The sequence below is a fragment of the Pleurodeles waltl genome, chromosome 4_1, assembly GCF_031143425.1.
Source record: "Pleurodeles waltl isolate 20211129_DDA chromosome 4_1, aPleWal1.hap1.20221129, whole genome shotgun sequence".
Lineage (NCBI taxonomy): Eukaryota > Metazoa > Chordata > Amphibia > Caudata > Salamandridae > Pleurodeles > Pleurodeles waltl.
Genome location: NC_090442.1, coordinates 270,175,831 through 270,200,085, shown reverse-complemented (window position 1 = coordinate 270,200,085; position 24,255 = coordinate 270,175,831). Strand labels below are relative to the sequence as shown.

The 24,255-nt window shown below is 43.4% G+C and overlaps 1 protein-coding gene across 3 annotated transcripts in view; it reads left to right on the top strand.

The window, feature by feature from the left end:
• The window catches only part of PARVB (parvin beta), a 431,399-nt gene that overhangs the window by 270,446 nt on the left and 136,698 nt on the right, over positions 1-24,255 (top strand). For all 3 annotated transcript variants that reach the window (XM_069228284.1, XM_069228286.1, XM_069228287.1), the window contains exon 6: positions 9,741-9,856. In XM_069228284.1, the coding sequence (XP_069084385.1) occupies positions 9,741-9,856 (116 nt within the window). The remainder of the gene's footprint in view (positions 1-9,740; positions 9,857-24,255) is intronic.

Below are 24,255 nucleotides of genomic sequence, written 5' to 3'. Positions count from 1 at the left end.
TGAGGGTGCTACAAACCACCACCTCCAGGGGCTCTTTTTGTAGGCCATATTCAAGATGCTCACCAAAAGCAAGCCAAACCTGGCATACATAAACCTTTTCAAAAATAACATAAGGCCTTTCACAATCTCCATAACAGCAGGGCTTGCTCAAGGGGGTTGCATGGGAAAGAAGAGTAGAGGTAGTCGCAAAGGTGCATCTCCAAAAGGACCTCCAGCAGCTAAGCATTGACGCGCCTATACAACTCGCCTCCCTCCTACTTGAATCACATAACACCAGCCTGGGGAGAGTAAGGGATTTCCTCCCATGCTGGATGGAAATCATCTTTGATTAGCGGGGACTAACAATAGTCCAAAAGACTTGGGGTTTTCAGTTAATATCTCCCCCCAGTAGAGAATTGAGTTCTGCTCCAAAAGGGACCATACAGCCAGTACCCCTACTCCAAAAGGGGCAGAGTGTATACTCCATGTACTTCCTTATGCCCAAAAAAGATAGAACATTGCAGCCCATATTAGACCTCAGGTAACTCTACCAGTTCATTCTGTTGGAGCATTTCCATATGACCATCTTAATGACGATCTTGCAGGATGTCATCCCAATGCTTGGTCAGGGAGATTTCATGCCTGCATTAGCCCTCCAGGATGCCTATTTTCATATCCATATCCCCTAGTATATCATCTACAGTTTGTGGTAAGTGGTCAATACTACCAGTACACATTAAATACCTTCTGAATCACAACAGCCTCCAGAGTCTTTACAAAATGTCTTTCTGTCATGGGGCTAGCTTACCTCAATAAACAAAGGGTCAAAGCATTTCAAAAGCTGCTATCTCTTTTTCAGTCTACTCACCCAATGCCAGTAAGCAGTGTAATGAGGCTGCTGGGGATGATGTCATCATGCATAGCAAATATGCTGCCCTCCAGATTACACATGAGATCATGGTAAGAATCTCTTTCCGCTGAGTGGTCACAAGTGAAGAGTTTGCTCGAAGACAGTGTTGACAAAGGCCGGTACTCCTTGTGCTCGCTGCATTGTGGAACACCAACAACCTACTACTAAACAGGCCATTTTGGGACCCTCTTACTCAGTTGACCATTATCACAGACACATCACTCATAGGATGGAGAGCACATCTTGGCATCATAACTATCCAAGGTACATGGAACTCAAGCCCATCAACTACTTTGCGCTCCAAGCCATTTCACTAGTGCTCAAAGACTTTTATCCAGTAATAAGGAACAAGATTGTCCTAATTATTACAGATAGGATTATTGCATTGTACTACATACAAAACAAAAGGTGCGCACATTGTCTTCTATTGTCTAATAAATTTGGAGATGGGTTATTCATCACAACATACTACTCATAGCACAATACCTCCCAGCACTAGCCAAAGTTTTTGTGGACTTCTTATAAAACAGGATAAATATACAAGTAGACTTGTGGAAATGCCACTCTCAAGTCTTACAAATGTACTTTCTCAAGTGAGAAAGCCCAAGAGTAGCCCAACAGTTTACATTTTCACCACTCAAGAAAATGCAAAATACCCAAGTTTCGCCTCCAGGTGCGCACACCCACAATCCATAGGCAATCTATTATGAATGACTGGTCAGGGATATTTGTATGCACTGTCCACCTTTCCCACACATCCCATGTGTAGTCCAGAAGATGCTGCAATTCCCAGTGACGCTCATTCTAGTAGCCCAAAAATAGGCTGGTCAGCCATGGTACATCACATAGATCCTTTACAGGTAACTGTGCACAATATAAATTCCTACCTCCTATGTTTACAAAAAGCAGGATTGGTGCATACATTTATACAACTCATTCTGGTAGCAGTTTCAGTATGTAGGAAAGTAGCACCCTTCTAGCATAGTTACAACCACTTTTTGCCTGGTGTTAGTGTGTTTAGACTGTAGTACACTGGGATCCGGCTAACCAGGACCCCAATGTCAGTGTTCTGCCCCCTCAATTTAGTTGATAAGTGTATTTCACACCCCACAACTGGAATACTGGTGTACCCCTGTAAGTCCCTAGTACATGGTACTTGGGTAACCAGGACATTGGTATTGCAGGGGTACCTCATGGGCTGCAGCATGGGTTATGCCACCCATGGGAGCCCATGCAAACTGTAACTACAGGTCTGCCATTGCATCCTGTGTGAAATGGTGCATGCACCTTTCACCCCAGATATAAGGATTCCCTTATATCATGGTCATTACACTCTGACCCTATAAGTCACCCCTAAGGTAGGCCTATCAGCCCACGGTGAGGCTGCATGGTTCTAAGTGTGAAGGCACCTCTGCGTGAGCAGAGGTGCCCCTACAAACCCCAGACTCCATTTGCTGGGTTTTGTAGGTGCAGGGAAGCCATTTTGAGGTATGTAGTAGACACTGGTCGTCCAACTTCTTAATGGCTTCACCAAACCTAGTCATGTTTGGTATCAAACATGTTGGAGTCATGAAACGTCACCGACTATAGTGTTAGTTGCATGATACTATGTACTCTGGGGAGTTTCTTGGGGATCCCCCATGTCTGCCTGTTCAGCCTTGCCGGGTCTGCATGTAAGCTTGTGCTGCTCCCAACCCCAGACACTGTTCTGCCCTCCTGCTGCTGAGCCTAACTCAGGCAGGGGAAGGTAGAAGAAGGGATTTCCTGTACAGGAGCTGTGTGACCACTTCTTCTTTAGAAATGGGTGTCTCTGGACTGGGGTGGGTATGCCTCTGAGCACCTCCAGGTTGCTTTGAAGGGCACATTTGGTGCCCTCCTTGCATCAACCGGTTTACTCCAGTGCAGGAACCCCAGCTTTTGCTCTGGTGCGAAACTACACAAAGGACAGGGGAGTGACCACCCCCCTGTCCAGCTCATCCATAGGGAGGTGCCCAGAGCTCTACCAGGTGGCCACTTGATTCTGCCATCTTGAAAATAAGATGAGCAGAGGTCCCTGGGAACATCTGACTGGTTAGTCCAGCTAGGTGACGTCCCTGCCCCCGCCCCCCAAAAGGGGGGTCACTGCAGAAAGTGTCCACCTGGGTTCCTTAAGGGCTCCCCTGAGGGTGGGACCCTAGATTCATCTGTGGATCCATCTCTGGAACTGTCTAAAGACTTTCTGCAAGATACTTCTGCAACCTGGACACTGGATGCACTGCTGGTCTTTCCTGGGAACTGAGAGCAAGACAAATCAGAAGAGGGCTCCTACTGCAACTTTGTTTCCAAGTTCTGCAAGAATTTTGCAACCTCTGTGGCCATGCATCCTCCAGAGTCACAATGACTCTGCCTGCACTTAAGAAAGCAAGAAGGAATATCCCTTGGAGTGAAGGAGTCACTCCCCTCCATCCACAGGCACCTCGGTGTCGACAACTGGTTTGTGGATCCTGCTGTCACACAGACTCTTCAAGGCTCTAAAACACAAGTAGTTCTCTGGCTCTCCTGATGTCTGACATGTCTTCTTTGCAACTGAGAAGTCTTTGGTCCCTCGCTGGCGCTACTTGGCTAGAACCCCTGTGCGTCATGTCTGTCATTGCAAAAGCTTGTTGGCTGTTTAGTCTGAAAACATTCTAGCTCAAGAAGCCCTAGCCTCCAGCATCACACAGCTCCAAGAATAACATCCTTCCTGCAACTCCTGTGACATGGGCATCCCTCTTGCCTGTGCCCCCTGAGACCTCCCTGCGACTCTCTGTGCCTGCAGTGAGAGGGTCCTCCTGGGGGCTCCAACGATTCCTACTGGCACTCCTGCTCCATGTTTTTTTATGCATGTATGTGCCTGTTTCTAAATATATTTTTGTATGTTCATATCTCTTGTTAGGAGATATAACAAAGTTAGTTTAGTGTTTGGGTTATAATAAATACCACTGTATTTTTCTACAACTGGTGTAGTTCTTTCTTGAGTGTACTTCACTGACTGACCTGTGTGGTATTTGCAACTGCTTTACACCCTCCTGGATACGCCTTAGCTACTCTCTATAGCTACCCTTCAAGAGCTCTGGTTATCTAGAACCTCTTACGCTATCACTTAGGGTTGCCTGGACTCAGTACAAGATGCCTCACCTATAAGTGTACACCATATACTGAGCCAGCCTCCTACATTGGTGGCAGCGGTGGGATAAAGACTTCTATTGCTTTACCACTTGGTCATAGGTGAGTTTCCACACAAGAATCCCACTACTGATTCGGGTACATACTGTACTTTTTAACAATTGGTATTTTTTTTAAAATGTTTAGAACACCAGGTTAGGTAGATACATTACACTAGTACCATGTCTTCTGTTGAGGGATCTAGACAGACTCAGGAGTCTAGGTATAGTGCCCTTAAGTCCCAGGAACTTAGTACCCTGTGTAAAGCTAGACAACTAAAGGTAGTCTTCGTACTAGGCTTCAGCTCCTAAACATTTTCATCCACTATGACCTCCTGCATCTTGAAGGGCAGGTAGAGCAGGAAGACCAAGGTGGGAAGGATGACCCCCCAGAGTTGAGGAGAGAAGTGCTAAGCACTTCAAACTCACTCTGAACATGCTCAAGAGCACTCTGGAGAAGTCCTTGAGGGTAACCCTGGGCCTTTAGGGGGAAGTACTGATAGTACTGAGTAGGGCCACACGGGTAGGTCCACTTTTTCTCCCAGTGCAATGGTACAAAGGGTTACCAGGAGGAATAGATCCTCCTCATCTTCATCCTTTCTCTCTCAGCATCCTCTGCTGAGTCCACCAATTCTAATACAAACTTTTGGCAGCCAGAGAAGTGGATGCAGACAAATATCACATTTTGAAAGAGGCACTGATTGATGGGTTTGGGCTTACTACTGAGGAATACAGAATTAAGTTCAGAGAAACTCAGAGTCCACTAAATACTCAGTTGATTTTGTAGACTGTGCAGTTAGGGCTCTGGAAGGCCGGTTACATGGTAGTAATGTACATGACTATGAAGAGCTGTACAATTGGATCATGAGCATGCATATCCTTAACTATGGACTCTGAGCTGACCTCACCCCAATAATTGGGAAAGAAGGCAGACAAATGGGTTTGCACCAGGGTGGGTAAGAAAACCCATAGTGGGGGTGACAAAAAAAAAGACCAAAAGTCCTCAGGGAAGGATGGGAAGATACCTAAAGGCAAAAAGAAAAAGTCTTTATTAGGTCCATAAACTTGTTCTGGGGGGTGGATCCAAATCCTCCAAATCCTCCAAATCCTCCTCTTCCTCTGAAAAGAAACCTTGCTGTTTTGCATGTAAAACAAAAGGCCATAGGACATTTGATCCCAGTTGGTCTAAGAAAACCACCAGTACTATTACTCCCCCTAATGCCCCTAGCAGTAGCACTTGTAGTTGTACCACAACCAAGGGTGTAGCTTGATTCACCTTGTGTACTGCAGTGGAAACCACTGAGGCTGTCCTGAAATAAGAGGGTGGCATAGACCTTGCCACTTTGACTGCCTGACCCCATGAAGAAATACAAGCAGCATCCCCTCATCAATGGTATTGAGGCAGAGGCTTACAGGGACACAGGTGCAAGTGTCACCATTGTGACTGAAAAACTGGTCACCTGAGCAACTCCTTCTTGGACACACTGACCAAGTAACCAATGCAGACAACATCACTAAGTGCCACACCATGGCAGTGGTTAATTTCAGCTGGTGGGTTGGGGGGTGGGGTTGTATGGCCCTAAGAGTTGTAGTATCTTCCTCCATTCTTGTAGAGTGTCTCATGAGCATTTATTTGGATACTTCACCATGGGCTGAAGTGGAGTTGCAGGCCCATGCATCATTGCTGGACATCCCTGAGAGTGTGTTTGTGGCAACTGGAGCAAAGGTCAAGAAGTAGGGAGAACAAGGAGCATTGGCACATGGAACAATGGCCCAGGCAGTTCCTAAGAAGAGGTTGGAAGGGTAAAAAGTTATCCTCCTCCCCAAGATTTAATGTGAGGATCAGTCTCCTTAGGGAGATGATCTTGCCCCTTGTGAGGGAACTGCCATAGAGGAGCGTGGGCCTGACACAGCAGAGCCTTTTGGGACAGAGGTGCCCTCCAGGGAAAAATTGAGTCTGGATCAGAAATCCTTCCCCTCTCTTGAAGGCCTCAGACAGCAAGCTGCTGCAGAAGAACCAGGGGATGTCAGTGGACCCCATAGGGTTTACTGGGAAGATGATCTCTCTTCTTCTGAGGCTAGGGACCCCAAACCCGGTGCTACCGGGAGATTGGTGGTTCCCCAGAAATTTAGAGAGTTCCTCTTGACCCTAGTACATTCCCCTTGCATGACATATTGGACAAAGCAATACTTGGGACAGACTTGTTCCACACTTTCAATAGCCCCACATGTCTGAAGATACCAAGGAGTTTTGTCACTCCTGTGTCACCTGCAAAGCCCGTGACAAATCATGTGGCACTAAAAGGCCCCCTTAATTTCACTACCAGTGATTGGGGTTCCCTTTGACAGGGCATGGATTGACATTGTTGGTCCCTTAGACCCTCCTACAGCCTATGGGAACAGGTTTGTTCTGGTAATGGTGGGCAATGCCGCCAGGTATCCAGAAGCCATTCCCTTTAGGACCACTACAGCTCCTGCAGTGGCCAAGGCCCTCCTGGGGATCTTTTCCAGGGCGGGTTTTCCTAAGAAGGTGGTATCAGATAGAGCTGCAAACTTCATGTCTGGCTACCTGAAAGCAATGTGGAAGGAGTATAGTCTAGCTTATAAATTCACCACTCCCTAGCATCCACAAGGAAATGGGTTAGTTGAAAGATTGAACAAAACATGAGATTCTCTGAAAAACTCCAGAGGAGATGGAATGTCCTGCTACCTTGCCTCATATTTGCCTACAGGGAGGTTCCACCGAGGAGAGTGGGCCACAGTCCATCTGAGCTTCTGTTTGGTCACCCAGTTAGGGGTCCTCTTTGCCTTGTGAAGGAGGGATGGGAGCAACCTCTCAAACCTCCCAAACAAGACATTGTGGATATTGTACTAAGCCTACGGTCACTTATGGCTGACTACATGAAGAACAAAGAACAGACATTCCTATATGCAATTCTAGTAACTAAAACACTTATGGGCCTTAAAGGGGCTATACCACGTAGTACGCCTCCAGCACCTGTGTGGAACTTGATGGGACCTCTGAGCACAGTTGATTTTTAGTTTCTTTCATGGAAGCCTTCTCATTAGGCATCAAATCTTCCCAGCATGAATTACATGCACTCAAGAACCCTGTATTCAAATAGATGATCCTCCAGAACTAAAGGTTTTTGTTTTTTTTAACTGAAGTGGATTCCTCCATTTCCCTCAAATCAGCTCAAAGGAGAGATGCCAGTCTTCTTTCCAGAACCAAAATATGTTTCAGAATGAGCTTTACACATTACGCATTGGATGTAAAAAGGTTGCCTGTGTACTGCACTGAAAGAGCAAAACTCTACCGGAAGACTAGTCAATTGTTTATTGCCTGTGCAACACTACAAAGAGGGCAAGCAATTTCCAAAGCTGGGATTGCAAGATGGTTTGTAAAATCTGGTATGTAAAAACAAATTGTGCTCTCTCTGTCTCTAAGAGCACACTGTTCAGTTAAAAAACAGAATCTATCATTTTTTAAAAACTGTATTAAGAACCCTTTTTCAAACATCTGCCTCAACTGCCGATCAATCCTTTAACCACTGGGAGGCTACTTGTTTATATTCATCCTGTAAGCATCTGTTCAAAGAGTGTAGTGCGGTAGATTCACAACGAATCCTTCCATCATTGCATAGGTGGAAACAGACAGCATATGTTTTCTTTAATATTTACCAACTACAATGCACAGGGCATACATTTACATGTCTACATTCTCCTGCTCACTCTCCCTTTCACACCGGTGTGTGGAAAGCAATCTAAAGTGGAGCCAAGGCACATGCGCATTGTAGACTAAGGGAGGAGTCACTATACACCTTGTTACAGGAAATGTCTTTGATGGAAAATCTTATATAATCCTGACACACCACTGGATGGTTGCAGTATGCAAAGCATGTGAATCTACTGCAGTACACGCAGATGCTTACAGGGTAAGTAACATAAGCTTTAGGGTTATTGGACCGGTACTTCCTGTCAATCAAATCGCTGTATATTATTGCAGAATGTATCATCTGATTTACTTTGCTGGAGGACTGAGAATCCTCCTCTCATAATGTTGTACATTTACAGGGCTTCCATGCCACTCAAAAACGATCTTATGGGCATTTTGCTATATAACCATGTCCAAAACTGTGTGAACGCAGTCCTATTTACCACAACCTATTTAAATAACATGATTGAAACATTCAACGTGCACTGTGCCAACTCCTCCACGTGGACCAGTACTGCTTTTTGAAGTGTGCTTGTAGCTGTGCAGTTTTACGATACCTAATCAAACGCTTCTACCAGTTTACTGAAAAATATATTTTCCACTGTGAATAAAGAAAAGATTGGTCAGATATAGTTATTTGAAGGGGTCTTTCCTTCATCTTCATTTACCTCTCTAATCATTTTTCATGTCTTAAACAGCCATGGGAAATCTGTAAAGATCAAAATTTTCTATCCCCCGATAAGCCAGTTGACCCTTTGAATAGACCATCTACAAAGCCAGAATGTGATTCCTGTAATTTTAAAATTAAGCAATGATGGTGCTTCTGGGAAAGGCCTGTGGTGGAATACCAGCCAGAGAGCAATGTCCTGACCTGCAGTTTACTACCCTGAATACTCTGGTTCCTTAGCATGTTGTTTAGGAATCTTTCAGTGGTGACTTCAAGCCCTGCACTTGTACATTCTGGAAGCTCAACATTTCTAATTACTGTGCAACCTTCCTTTATAATCTTTACACGTGATCATCTATATGTTTAGGGACCAAATATATCACTTTCTGCGTGCTCCCTCCATGTCCTGAAGCCCAATAATGCAGCTCTTTACCATTGATCAGCCACAGTTTTTCCCTTTGGCAAATGAGCCATTGTGTGACACCTTTTGGATCCCTGGATATTTGAGTAAAGGCATTAAGCTGTAAGAAGGTATGATGTGTGCTGACTACTGGTCCTACCAAACCAGCATACCATTTGAATGCTCCTCATTCCAGATTTTTGGGTACTTTATAGGATCCTGGTCAGTGCTTTCAATGGGCCGGTACTCTCCGGTACTGAGTACCGGCACTTTTTTATTTTGAGTGGGAGAGTACCGGCATATCTCAAGAAAAACGTAATACTTTTAATTGGAGAGTACCGGCACTTCTCAGAAACTAGCAGGTACTCTGACGGAGTACCTGCACTTCTATTTTTCCATTTAAAGCACTGATCCTGGTCACAGCTGGATTTCTCACTATGAAAAGTTGACTGAAGTGGGTTTCTCCCCTCAGGCAATACACAGTGCTGGAAAAACCAGCCCCGTTAGCCTCTTGGAAATAAGGCAATGGGTCTCCATGACTAGGGGCCTGTCACTGGCACTCCAAACTTCAGTACCTTGTACACCTGTGCTTAGATGTCTGTTTATGCTGATAAACAGCTCAGTCTTTGCATGGCTTTCCCCGTGCTTGGTTCTGATACCCTTTAGCCAAGAAGTATATTTGTTGCCAAAAATAATCCTATTTAATATTTATCGAATATACTGTGCTGTTGAATCTACTCATTTTCAGCATCCTATGCAGATTTAATAAACACGTGTAGAGGTTAAGAATAGGGATTTACTTTTTTAGTAATGCTTATGAATATGCAATTTACTTATTTCCACAAAGCCAGTGTTGAGTAAAGCGCTTGTTTTGGATGTTTTTCAAGCTATCCACGGAAAGAACTTGGTGGCCATTCTCCATCTACTTGTAGCCTTGGCTATGCACTTCCGGGCTCCCATCAGGCTACCTGAACATGCCACAGTGCAGGTGGTGGTTGTAAAGGTAAGTCAGATCTTTTGTTAATTTAATGCATGTTCAAATTTACATAATTAAGATATTTTAAATGCTTTGCTGCTCCTAAATACCCGCAATAGTAAACACAAAAAGTGTACATTTGCCTAAATGTTGAAAATTTCATTTTTGCCCTTTGTATGGAGAATCAATTCTTGCTGATTTGTGGAAATTAGATGTAAGTGACTAGTATACTTATTGATAAGTATTTCCAAATTGCCATGACTTTTGACATTTTTCCCAGTTGAGTAGAAGTAATTTGCACAAATACAAATGGCCAATACTAGATACACCTCTGTTGGGTCGCTTCTAATTTAGGCCTGCATCATATGTGCCGGATGGGATCTTTAATGTATCCTCCCAAAAAAATTAGATGAATGCATGCAGAGCTGTGCAACTAGAAGACAGAGCTCTTTTTCTGTTAGTTGGCACCGATCTCTGTACTGCTACCAGTGTGTGGAACACAGGGTGCCTCAGAAGCACATTGGGAGGCCTTCATGTAAGGTCAGTCAGTGGTTACTGAGCAGTGTCAGTCGCTGGCACTGTTATTTACCGTTAGGGTCTCAAGGCTTCCACCATTAGTATTACACTCCAAATAAATAACCAAACCAATCTCTTTGGATACTTGTCTCTCCCGAGGTAGTGAAGTTGTACAGTCAGGGATTTACTATGAAACATGGTAGGTGTTGGAAGCTCAACTTCTAGTTGACATTGTAAATGAAGAGGATGTAGCACAGCGGTCACAGCAACCGCCTCGGGAGCTGGAGGCCCGGGTTCGATCCTCGCTGTCGGCACAAGGTCCTGTGATTCTGGGCAAATCACTTAATCTCCCCGTGCCCACCGACAGCGTATTACGACCATCGCAGGTGATAAGCTGTGCTACATAAAATATATATTTCATTTTTTATCAAAGAATAAACTCACTATAAAGTTGATGATACAGCTCCAAAGAATACAAAGTTAACAGGTACCTAAAATGAACAGTTATTGATAGTGCAGATGTGCAAATTGCCAAATTTTCAATGATTTTGATTCCTATAGTCAGTGTTATCCAATGAGTGAGCCTTTGTGAGCTCTCTGCAACTTCTGGTCTCCTCTATTTTACAACAGTGTTTGTCAATACAGTTCAGTCAATGAGACTGAGGCAACAGACAGCGTCTTGCAGTGTAGATAACTTGCCATGATTCTTCTGGGCCCTGGTTACACACTGGGCTACTGAATGGGCAGAAGAACCAGTTGGTGCTTTCAGGTCAGAAATGATCTAAAAAAAAAAACCTTCAATCTGAAACTCCCCACCCAATCAAACAGTGGTAAAAGGAAATGTAAATTCCATGGCACCAAGAGCTTCGGACTCCATTTCCAGGTGGCTAGGATGCAGTAGTTGGTTCATAGGTAGGGCACACTTCCATTGAAAACAGTTAAGGACTAAACTTGTCTCACAGTTTCCACAGAAAGTCAGATCTAATGGAACACAACTTTGGAGGTCTGTGTCTTTGAAAAGGATGGTCATGGTTCGGTTTTCCCACTGGAGGTGGGAAGCACTAGGTCACCTAACATCACTTGTCTCAACTGGGAATTGAACCTTGAGGATCAGAGCCACCTGTAGGTTCAAACCACAGTAACTTTACAAAGGGCATCTGTAAAGAGGATGCAAATTGTTTCAGATTTGTGCTGGCTCCGGGTAGGTGATGGCCTTCTCTAGGGATGTTTGCAGCTCAGTCCACATGAACCAATCTCCCAGGAAGCAAAGCTGAAGATTTCTCTGGCATAACACTTGTTTGTACTAGGCTTGTTTGGAAATTGCCCTTTCTGCAGGGTCCTCCCCAGAATTTTTGCCTTCTTCCTCCTTGTTTTTCTGACTAATTTTTGCTGGCTTTTAGGATTCTGTGAGCTTTACCACTGCTGACCAGTGCTAAAGTGCAGGTGCTCTGTATTCTAAAACATGGTAAAATCGGCTTATCCAAATTTGATATATTTGCTTGTAAGAACCTAGTAAAGCGAATTGGGAGTGCCCATGGCCTGTAAATTAACTGCTTCTAATGGGCCTGCAGCACTGATTGTGCCACCCACTAAAGTAGCCCTCCAAACATGTCTCAGGCCTGCCACTGCAGAGCCTGTGTGTGTGCAGTTTCAAACTGGCATTTCGACCTGGCAAGTGTACCCACTTGAAATCGAATATGTATTAATCACAATTACAATTCTCAAGTCAAACAGACTAATATACTAATGTGACAAACTTCTATACAAAAGTTGAAATACATCACATAGCATAACAATTCATTCTTGCATTCCTTTTGGACTTTTGAAGAAACTACCAAACTCAATGTATTTCATGATACAATTATCCTTTCTTTGGGGGGAAGAAAGAAACTAAAAAGAGAAACAAGAAGGAAAATCAAAACTGCTGCTAAATTAATACTAAAATCCTATAAATGTTTAGTGGCAGTTACAGACCAGCTCCAGTGCCAAAATGGTCCAACAGAAAAAAGTGCCACCTTACCCTAAGTGTAACCACAAAGTGCAATCACAACCATGCAAGGAATGAGGACAGGAAATAGTGTTCACATTCTTCACCTCAGGTCTCATTTATTGCTTAAACCTAACTGTGCTTTGGTGAAAAAATGTGCTTCTGATCCAACAAACGCGAATCCCTCACAATGAACCTGCCAGCCACCGAGATTAAACTAGCAAAAAAGTACCCGATTACGACCAAACTGACAGTGAAAACTGTATCCTACCTTCTGCAAGACCCAAATGTGGCCAAAAGTCATGCCACAATAATTCAAACTCTGGGCCACTAATTTAGTAAAAAAACATGACAAGATGTTACTCCATGAACACTGCACAAAATGAAGAAACAAATGACGTGTGGACACTGCACTAAGACAAAGAAACAAATGACTAAATTTGCTCCATGTTATGAAGAACTGAATTGTGCTCTGTGTAGTGATACATTCATATTCCCGTACCTTGATGAGTGCCTGGAGCCCTCACATACCAGGGGTTTCACCGCATTAAACCCTAGCTTACACTGGGGCAGCTGACTACAAGCTTGGTGACTACACAGGGTCAGCACGTCTGCATTTCTTACTTTAACAATTCTGTGCCTTAGCCTGTCTCTGAATACATGTATGAGTTGGGCTGGATGTCAGCTACACCTTGTTAATTTCCTCTAGACAGCCACAAACACAGGACACTGAGGTGCTTCTGCATACTGATGGGCCTTCTTGGGCAGAAGGAAGGAGCGTGCTTGACACTTAGACTTCAATGGGTGGTGTCCTGTCTCCACACAAAGGACTGATTACCCCCAACGGATAGCCTGGCAGACAGGGCTAGGATGAAAGGTACCCTTGTGCACTTCAGCGGTCTCCTTTGAAGTTTCCCTACATCAAAGACCTTTTTGGGTGTAAGTATTGCCCCTAAACTCCCATCAATCTAATTCACTTGAGGTCCTGAGGAGAGACTGCAACTGAGAAGAGCTGTGCTGCTGGAGGGACTGCCACTTTGCAACTTGCTCTGCTCTGTTGGCCTGGTCCCTCTGCAGTGAGTGGAAAATCAAGATTTCCTTCAACATCCTCCATGCTCCCAGGGAAACTTCATGGGCTTGTTGATTTGCCCCCGGTTCTTTAGAGGCCTCCAGGACATCAAAGATTTCACCTAAGCACCGCTGCTGTGGAACTCTGTCAATCGTAAGTCCATTCTGACTTTTGTCAAGATCAGTACAGGTGCAGCACTTCATATTCCCCCAAGTTTGAAAAGGCAGCGTGTGTTGGGAAGTTCGTATTTCTGCAGCATGTGTTGAGTGCTTTGTAATTCCCCCACAACCAGTGCATGTTGAACGCTTTTGTACTTTGTGAGATCAGTGCGTGTGGGGCGCACATGCCTTGAGAAGCTGGAGGCTTTCTCGCAATGAAATAACTCAGACATCAGCTGTGAACGCGGCCCGGCTGCCTCAAGAAACATTGCCCTGCACTGCTTGATCACAAGGGACTGAGGACGAGTCACATCGGCCCCTCGAGATGCCCGCCTGGCCAGGTATGGTCACCGACGGAGCACTACCTGTGAAGCCCTGTGTGTCATCTCCGGGTCACCTTACGTGTATTACTCAGCTGGATGTGATCGTGCCCAGCGAGGTCCCGCATGGCCACTTCGGTCTGCCTTGAGTTATTTGCTCAGCTGTTGTGGTACTCACTGATCAGTCGGAAGACCGCACCAAATCCCGGAATCTCAAGTGTTCTTCCAGCACTCCCGAGAGAGACATCCCCATAATTCCCTTACAAGGAGCACCCACATCATTGTTTTTGCATTGAATGTTTACCATAAGATGCTTAATAGAAGTGAAAGTGGTTCTGAGGTTTCGGTGCAGTCAATGTGTTTTTTAAAGTTATTGATAACTTAAACATTTTTTATTATATATTGTCAATTTTGGTCTTGTTTTAATGAGATAAATATTCTGTTTTTCTAAACTGGTGTAGAGTCTTTGTAGTGTTTTCACTGTGTTACTGAGATTTAAGTGTTGCACAAATACACTACACATTGCCTCTTAAGTTAAGCCTGACTGCACTGTACCAAGCTGCCAGAGGGTGAGCACGGGTTTATCTAGGTTGTGTATCTGACTTACCCTGACTAGGATTGTAGTTCCCAACTTGGACAGGGTGCATTCCCCTGCCAACTAGAGACCCAATTGTTAGCAAGGTTTAAATACTCTTTTTGGATTATTTTGAAAAGGACAGGTCTTGTGAGGAATTATGCGAGAATTAGCATATTAATATTGTTGCACTTTCAATAACTTCTGTCACAGATTATGAAAGACATTGATTTATATTTGAATAATTGATGTGCTGCCAAATTATAATAAAGTAAATATTTACATTCACAATCAATACTAAATGCAACGCATGTTTATAAATGGAAAAATAGGCACTTAAATTCACGAATATACAAATATATGAAATGGAAAGCAGGTACGTAAACAGAAAATACAAAGATTAAGTTACATCTCTGACATGTATCACATCTTTTCCTGAAATGGACTACTTTTTTATTATTATATAATGACCTGTGGATTGATAGAAAACACTCAATGCTCCAAAGTAAGCGAGCTGCAAACGTGAAGGAGAGAAAGGGAGGAAGGAAGTAGTTAATGTCCTATTTGAGTTAGCTTGCTTTAAACTTTGTGGCAGTGCTCATTGTCCTTTTCTGGATAAGACAGTAGCTTGACTCAGTAAATATCTGCAAGGTTGCCTTTTTCAGCTCCGGCTTAGGTCCTTCAAATGTAGACCCTTGGCAACAGGTTTTGCACTTCTGATTTTATGCACTGCCTTGAAAAAAGCTGCAACTTTCTGTTTGAAAATGAGATCTAGCAGAGTGCAGGAATGGTCCTCAGCATGAGCTGACCTCAGTAATTTCTCAAGAAAGATCTTTCGGTCTTTAAAATGCCATTGACATTCAAAGAAAATATGAGTAAAGTTTGCAATTAACTTTCCATCCTAATAACACTGCGCAGGGCTCTGGATCCATCAATGGATTAGCTTGTGGGTGTCCAACAACTCCAGTCTTGCCAAGGTAACATTTCTGCAATCACCGTCTCGCATAGTCAAGAGATGTGGTTGCTGTGATCTATGCAATATACCGTTGCCTGTAGTAGATAATCATATTTGACTAATAATCTGTGTCGTTTGACTCCCTGAGAAGCTGTGGACGAGAAACAAGTTAAGTTTACTAAAATCATAAGTCAAGCGGTCATTCTGGGTGGCTTTGTCATGACTGATTAATTCTCATCAGAATAGACCCAAGAATAACCTAATGGCAAGACGAGCGGACCGGCTATTGTATTGCCTGTGGTGAGCTAGTCAGATCCTTGGAATACCACGCTTAACTTCTCCCGAGCTTCATGAGAAATTGTCTTTACCCACAATATTGACGTCATCACAATTATGGTGTTGCTGCGGTTGTAGTCTGACCAAACTGAACATTCTTCTCTCCAGCAAATATGATGCCTCTGCAATACCCGCACAGCAGGTCAAGCGCAAAGCCCATGTAATGTAAAGACCTTAAAATGGGAGGGTGTAACGAGATTTGCACATCAGGCAAGCTCAGTGCTTAACTTGTGCTTGTTGTTTCCGGTGCTGAGCACCGCAACTTATTTTTGAGGGGCAGGGCTTATTCTTCTGCCTCAAGCATCTGCTGCCAGCAAAAGACACATATGACGGGTGAAGGGAAAAACTAAAAAGTTTCAAAGTGAGAAAGCAGGCAGCTGCAAGAGTGAGCCGAAGGGGTAGGGAGTGGCTTTAAATGGATTGAAGAGGCCAGAGATGGCTTCAGGATTAGGCTGCCTCAATATTCCGTGATCACACATTTAATTGCAGCAGCTGCATGTTTAGGAGGAGGGCTTTGTCCACCGCCCCTTTTTTATTTACAAATTAAGCACTGGGCAAGCTAAATCAGTCTATTTCTCCAAACTCAGCAGCCACGCAAGGAGTTCTCCATCACAATGTAGCCAACTCATTTAGATCAAGAAAATCAACATTCTGGCACCAAATCAGCAAATAAACCATTAAAGCACTGGCCGAGCTACAAAAAGTGAGTCAGCAACTGGAGCGGAGCGGAGGAAAACCCCTTTCTGACAATGATGAGGCCGTTTGCAAGAAGAAAAGACTATGTTGCCAGAAAGAATAACCCCATGCCAAAAAGCTTTTTTGAGACACGAAACAAAATATCAAACATATTGCACGAATTTAACAACATTAATGCCTTAAAAAAATATCCTCTGTGAGGCCGACGAGCCTGCACTGTTTAGCAGCCTTGTAACGCCCATACAGCGGCCAAAAGCATCTGAATCACAAATACAGCAAGGCAGTGATGTTGATCTACATACGAAAAGTGAACAATGAAGCTATAAAGAACTACACGCGAATTCAAACAGTTAATTACAGGTATAAAAAGCAAGGGTTCGTAACTATGCAAAGAATCGCAGCCTTTCACAAATCTGACCTGTCAGTCCATTTTATGAAGTAGAGATGATAAAGATAAAAATGTTTGATAGGTCAGGAAGAATGACCACTAAAATACAGAACGTGGATAAAACATAATTGTGTTACAAGCATAAAATGCAGAAGCTTACAAACCCCCTGAGAACCTGTATCCGATAAATGGAATCTGTTAGACCATAATCTGCATGAACCAGTGATGGGAGGAATTTCGTATTTCCTGACATCCAAGCCGCAATTGTACTCTTAGCCTGCTCCAGTGCTTAATTTGTAAATAAAAATGTGCCGTGCCCAAAGCCCTCCTCTTAAGCACGCAGCTGCTGCATTTAAATGTGTGAACACGGAATACCGAGGCGGCGTATGCCTGAAGCCATCTCGGGCCTCTTCAATCGTTATAAAGCCACTCCCTGCCCCTTCAGCTCACTCTTGCAGCTTTCTACTTTCTTCGTTTGTGACGCTTTTTCGTTTTTCACTTCCTCCGTCTGTCCCATATGTGTCTTTTGCTTGCAGCAAATGCTTGAGGGAGAAGAGTAAGCCCCGGCCCTGAAAAATAAGTGCCGGTGCTCAGCACTGGAAACAACAAGCACAAATTAAGCACTGGTCTGCTCCAATGTGAGGTTCATATTTACTGCTGTTTACTGCTAACACCATTTTCCAGACAGAGTACCTGTTTAAATGTATTGTGCTGCTGACAGGAGTCAGGTGGAGGGATTGCAGAGAAGAGAATGGCACATGACGGTCGAGTAACAGTGGTTTGTTATTGCAAGGCGAGCAAAGAGGGATTAGTGTGGATTTAGGTGGAGGGGAGAGGGGATTCCAGACTTTGGGTGCACAACACTAAAATGATTGCTTCAAGGTGAGTTTTTTTTGTTAAAGATGGGCATCTCGCATAGAAATGTTGTAACTGTGAAAATGTGCTCACCCCCAATGTCCTCAATTTCTTGGCTAGGTAATGCGAAGAGTCGGAGCGAAGTGGTTTTATGTAAACACGCTTGTTTACCTGTGAATGTCTCTTCAAAGTGAAACTAGACCATCGGGATCTGTACAGGGGTGAGGCGATTGAAGCAATCACTCATGGAGATAAGTGCAGGCACGGCATTAACCGTCTCTTTAAGAGGGGAACATTAGTTGGGAATACCTGAGAGGATGAAATCACCATCATTAATTTGGGAAAGAATTGTGGATTGCCCACGTCCTTGAAGTTGTATTCTGGAATATAAGGTTTTATCCCTTGGGTGAGTTGGTAGTTGGCATTTTAGGCAGTGATATATTTAATGTGCTTATGAACATTCCTCTGGTCTAGAATGAATACTGGAGGTTTGGTAATATTGATGATGCTTGAAGAGGTGAGATGGACAGACACTGTTATTGCAGTAGGAATATGATCACTAGGGAAGGACTCGCCCAGGTACAGTTGGGCACAGCCAGTAAATAGGTGGTGTAATATGTCTGAGTCCTTCTTTACATGATGTCTTCTGAGAGTAGCTACTAATATGAGGCCTTGGAGAATTCTTGCAATAGAGAAGTGGGGGTCAAGAAATAACCACATACCCTAATTTGTGTTACCTTGTTTTGAGGTTGGATTTAAATTACTTAAATTCCATGTTTTGAAAACCCACATGTTCTCTTAAGGTGCCCAATAAGATGTTGTGTTCACCATTGACGAAGGCTGCTGGTAAATCCAACAGAATCAACAGGCATAAGTCACCATTATCAAGGGTTTGCAAGGCATCATTAATGATCTGCAGTATTGATGCTTCGGTAATGCATCATACCCTGCAGTCAGATTGCTATGAGAGAGTGATCAATGACAAAAAGCTTTTGAGTACTGTAGCAAGAAAGGGGAGTCCTGAAGCGGGGCGTACGCTGTTATGGTCTACCGATTCCCTATGTGCAATTGCATTTATTTTGTTTTTGAATGGTAAGTATTTCAATTACTTTTAAAGAGTCTAGAAACGTGGTGTTTAGGTAATAGGTTATGAAGATTAGATCAGTGTATAGCCAAGTCAATAATCGGGTCTTTGGCTTAGGTGGGCTGAATGGGATTTAAGAAATACCAAGGGTGAGTTTGGAGATAATGTTTATATTTTTGATTTGAACTATCTCAGGAAGTGGAATGATTTTCACAGAGGGTGAGAAGTTGTTGGGTGAAACCTTGACCGAGGCTTCATTGGTTTTGACTTCGCCTTTCTGGTATTTATTCCTGTGTGACTCCACCATAGAAGTGTGGGCTACTTTCACAATTGCAATCAGTATTTTTGACTACTTTTTAGCTGCACCAATCCGGGACTTAATGCGGGCTAATTTTAGCTTCTAAATTGTTTTTCAGGATGTTCTAGCAAAGTCAATATTACTTTAATTTGAAGTTCTGTTATTTTGTCAACAAATGAGTTCCAGTGCTGATATACAAGCTATTTTTTTATCAATTAAATTCCTTTGCATACCAAAAAGACTTTCTTATTCTTATTCCCCTCAAAAGGGAACAAAATAGTCTAGGATTCCGGCATGGTGTTTTTGTAATTTATGGTCGCATCACTAGCACCAATATTGTCTTAAAGATGTCTAGTTTCCTACTAACCTTGGGCACAAGATCCAATGGAAGAGTTGTTCTTTCCATCTCTTGCTCTCACCGCCATTGCCCACATATAGCATGGTACAAGAGCCAGTAACAGACGTGGGGTAAGGAGAAGGAGAGGAGAGAAACTGAAACACCAGATTCCAAAGATTGCAGCGTCACCTCTGAGGTCACTATTGGCTGGACGTAGCAGTGCAACTCTTCGTGATAAAGTGGCACCTTAGGTAGCTTGCAATGGAACACTAAACACCGCTTGCAATGGTGAAATGATGTACTTTAGCAACATGTCTGTACAATTGACTTTCCATGCTTTACTCTGGCAAGCCGTGAAAGATAAACATAATATTACCTGTATATCTTTTTCTGTCTATAGAGACCTATCCAGTTATATTAGAATATTTATCTCAAGCTGTCACTATACACTCTACTCTGAAATATGAATATAGTTTCTACTTGACTGCTGTAAACTGAAAACAGAACATCATTAATATCCTGTGGTTCCTTCATTTAGCAAAGTATGTGCACAATGAAACCCCTAAGCCTTAAACACTTGCGCATACCAATTCTCCATGTATACGAAGTGCCTTTTAAACACTGCCCTTTTGTCTCTGAAACTTTAGCAGAACATATGAACCCCAGCCTTTAGTATTCAAATAAATGTGCAAAATAGTTGTTTGTTTCCTAATCGCACACCATTTCAGGATACTTCTATAACAGTCTAAATGTTCATAAGCCATTCCTTGGAGATCTAGATGCATTGACTCTTGAAAACCAACATCCATGTAACGAGGTCCAGCTGCAACAATGTTTCTGGGAAACCTAGTTCACGGATTCCGAGGCACAGTCCCCACACAAGGGCAGCTTGAGACAAGTCAGTGCCCACACTCTGTATTGACCACAAGCCTTTCATTTGCTGGAAGGCCCTCGAACTGGACTATCTCCCGGTACTGCTTCCCCACACACAAGCCTGAAATGCCAGTAAGCAGCCACCATGCTGGTGGTGAGGCTCCAGGCTTCTATGGATATGTGTTCCAACAGTCATGGATCATTAAGATGGGAAGTCTGTTTCCATAACCGTCAAGACCAAAACTCTTTGATTCCACCAAATGTTGCAATTGCACTCATCTGAATTAAACTCGATTGACAGAGGATGTGAAGCAAGATGTGTTTGAGAGACGGATGGGAAATAGATGGGTTTTTATAAACTGTGAAAATTATAACCTGAGAGTAACTGGATTCACAATGTGCTCTATCACGAATGGTCCAACAAATAAAGGCTTCAATTTACAGAGTGTTTTCTAATGTATGTTATTTGTAAGTAACCACATCAATCAATAATTTGTATAGCGCAGCTTATCACCCTTGAGGTCTCAAGGTGCAATTGAAGGGGAGTTGTCAGTCAAAGAGCCAGGTCTTAAGATCCTTCTTGAACAGATTCAGCGAGGGGGCTTGCCTGAGGTGAATAAGTAGTGTGTTCCGGGTCTGTGCTGCGAGGTAGGAGAAGGATCTGCCTCCCATAGTGCTCTTCCTGATTCTAGGGGTGGCGGCAAGGGGAAGTTGAGAAGATCAGAGCTGTCAGGCGGGAGTGTAGAAAGATAGGTGGTGGTTAAGGTAGGCTGGCCTCGTGTTGTGCAGAGCCTTGTACGTGTGTGTCAGGAGCTTGAAGGTGATACGTTTGTTCCTGGGGAGCCAGTGGAGGTCTCTGAGGTGCGCGGAGATGTGGCTGTGGTGGGGAATGTCTAGGATGTCTGGCTGCTGCGTCCTGAATTCTCTAGAGTCTTGCTTGGAGCTTCTTCATAATTCCAGCATAGAGAGCATTGCTGTAGTTGAGTTTTCTGCTGATGAGTGCATGGGTGACCGTCCTTGTCTCAGTGAGGAACCACTTGAAAATCTTTCAAGAAGGTGAAGGGTGTGGAAGCATGATGAGACAGCGTTGACTTGATGGGTCATGGACAGCATGGAATCCAGGGTGATACCCAGGTTGCGTGCGTGGTCAGGGGGCACTTCCAAGGATAGCTGGAGTCATCCCAGGTGGAGGAGGTGGGTCTCCCAGGTGGAGGAGGTGGGGCTCAGTCTTGTCCGAGTTGAGCTTGAGGCAGCTGTTTTTTATCCAGTCGGCGACTGCTCTCATTCTGTTGTGGAAGTAGTTCTTGGCTGTTGATGGTTTCTTGGTGCGGCAGAGAATAAGTATGTATCATCAGCGTTAGAGACTATGTTGAGTCCATGCTGTCTGACAATTTTGGCGAGCGGCGCCATGTAGATATTAAAGAGGGTTGGGCTCAGGGAGGAACCCTGGAGCACTCCACAGCGGGTTTCTGTAGGTTCTGAGACGAAAAGCAGGAGTTTCCCCCCCACAACATACTGAGGGACAGGACATCTCTTCTGATCAGCATAAAGCTTCATTTATTCCAAACGGTGTCTCTATACACTCCTCTATGGAAGATTAATATAGTTTCTACTTGACTGCTGCAAACTATAAACGGAACATCATTAATATCCTACAATTGCTCCATTTAGCAACGTATATAATAAGTCTTTATTTTTTTTCAAGGTCACTTGTGCAGATATCTGCATATCAATTAACTCACATAAATGTTCTTGTAGAGAGTGCAAAAGTTGACACAGACTGATCCACTGTAAATAAGAAGAGGATGCCCATGCTTATAGAAGAAAGGTTGCAACCCATTAAGTGAATGCCCCTCATTGTATGTTACCTCTGCCAATCACAAGGCCTTGCTCCAATTATCCTCTTGTCCTAATGTTCAATATCTGATGTATTGTTCAACACACTGGTGTACTCATTCAGTCAATTCATCCATCTGAGAATAACTGGTGGATGGACATTCCGCTGTATCTAATACTTTACACAAGGCAGACCAAAACTTTGAAATTAACTAAGATCCTTTGTTGGTAATTGATGCCCATGCAACATCATATAAATGACTATACAAACAATAGGTAGTATTGGTATCAGTAGATGCACATCCTTGCAATATCCAGTAGTAAATATTTATGACAAGTACATTGAAAATTTCCTAACCAGTAATAACACAATAACGTGGTGCTGAACAGTAATTGATGCTTTACTAACCCAAAAGTATGTAGAAGTTCACCACCAAGGTAGCACTATAGATATAGCCCTAGAGATACCGCAGCACTCATATAGAGTCCATTTTGATGCATTTATCCAGAGGAGTCTGATTGGAGTGAGATCCTTTTATTGGTCTTTGAAGCATCAGTTTAAGATATAAAAGTTGACAATAGTTCCATAGCCAAGAAGAGTTTCGTCAAAATAATGACTTTTTCAAGAGTGTAAGAAATGTATAGATATACAGACAAACAAATAGATGTAAAAATCCTATAGAGGATGAGGACAATAGTTGACAGGTATGTGTTAAGTAGTAAAATAATTCATTATAGGTGCCCAGGGGCTAATGGTGAAGCACTCCAAAAAATGAAACGATTTGGTCTGCATTGGCCTAAATATGTTAGAAAAGAACAGAACAAATGATCCACTAGTTGGTGCAAGAAGGAAGGAAGGAAGGAGAAGCCCAAAACTCAACAATAGCATGTACTATATTGCAGCATAGAAGTTCAGCACGTTAGATGGAAACAGTAATCCGCCATCACAACTGTGCACCAAATTAAGGTAGTACCCTTGATGCCAGCCATCCTCCACCCACTCCAATGACCCCTCATGCTTCAGCCAATAGAGCACCCCCCCCCCCAGCGGGAATAGGGTAACTCCCCCCAACAAATACCCAATAGAATTCCTTCGGGCTCCACTTCTAGTGATGCTGCCATCCAACCTCCCCCTGCTTATATGCCATATGTTTTGGTTCTGGCCAATGTAACTCCCCTAGCACAACCCACATCAGAATGTTATAAGCAACTCAAAAACTAGGTGGTTTACTGGTTAGTAGAAGTTTCCTAACCTGGTTAGACAGCCGCAGTTTCAGGAGATCATTATGATTAGAAAGGTGGGTTGGATTGGAAACACTCTGAAGATCTGTGATGGGGATTTTATTGTGGTAAATGTTTCTAATGCCAACAGGGTAGAGTTTATTTTGAATGAGTCTTTGATTAACCTAGGCACCCCCAGCTACCTTAAATAGTCACCTCTTGGCTTTTCTTTATTTTACAGATCCTTGAAGGGGGGCAGATTTCAGTCAGAGGGAGATTAATTTGCCCCATAGACGGGGGCTTGATCCTATCATAGCTCATATTCAGAGACATCCTATACACTGAGCAATAAGTATGAGCCTTTGAGTGGGCTGAATGATCAAGATCGACTGATCAGATGAATTGATTATACCATCCCGTATCATTTAAATACCACAACGAGGGAGTTAAGTTTTGAGCTGGAACATAGCAGGTGTGCAGGGGAAACTTGAGGACTCTGATTGGCGCAAGGTACTCAATCACCATGATAATATCAGTCTATAGGAAGCATGGGATCCCAAAGGAGAGCTACAATTAGATGGTTAGGTATCTTTTAGTATCAAGGGGATTCTATCTTTGAGTGGGAGAGCTAGAGGGGGCTTATTTACCCTTGTTAAAGTAGACCTGGATTGTAAGTGTAAAGTGATTCCCTCTAATTCTCCTTTATTAGCTTTTTATCATATGAGTACAATTTTAGCATTTTCTGTATCAATGTTTACAATGCTATACATTGGAGAGAAACTACAGATGTAATGGATGAGCTTGCTAAGTTTTCAAATGCTTTTGTTACCTCTCATCCTTCTCAACACACCTTTTTAACGGAAACAGGATTTTAATCTTCCCCCATGTAGTAGTTATTTGTATGATTCCTTGGTTTCCGAGGG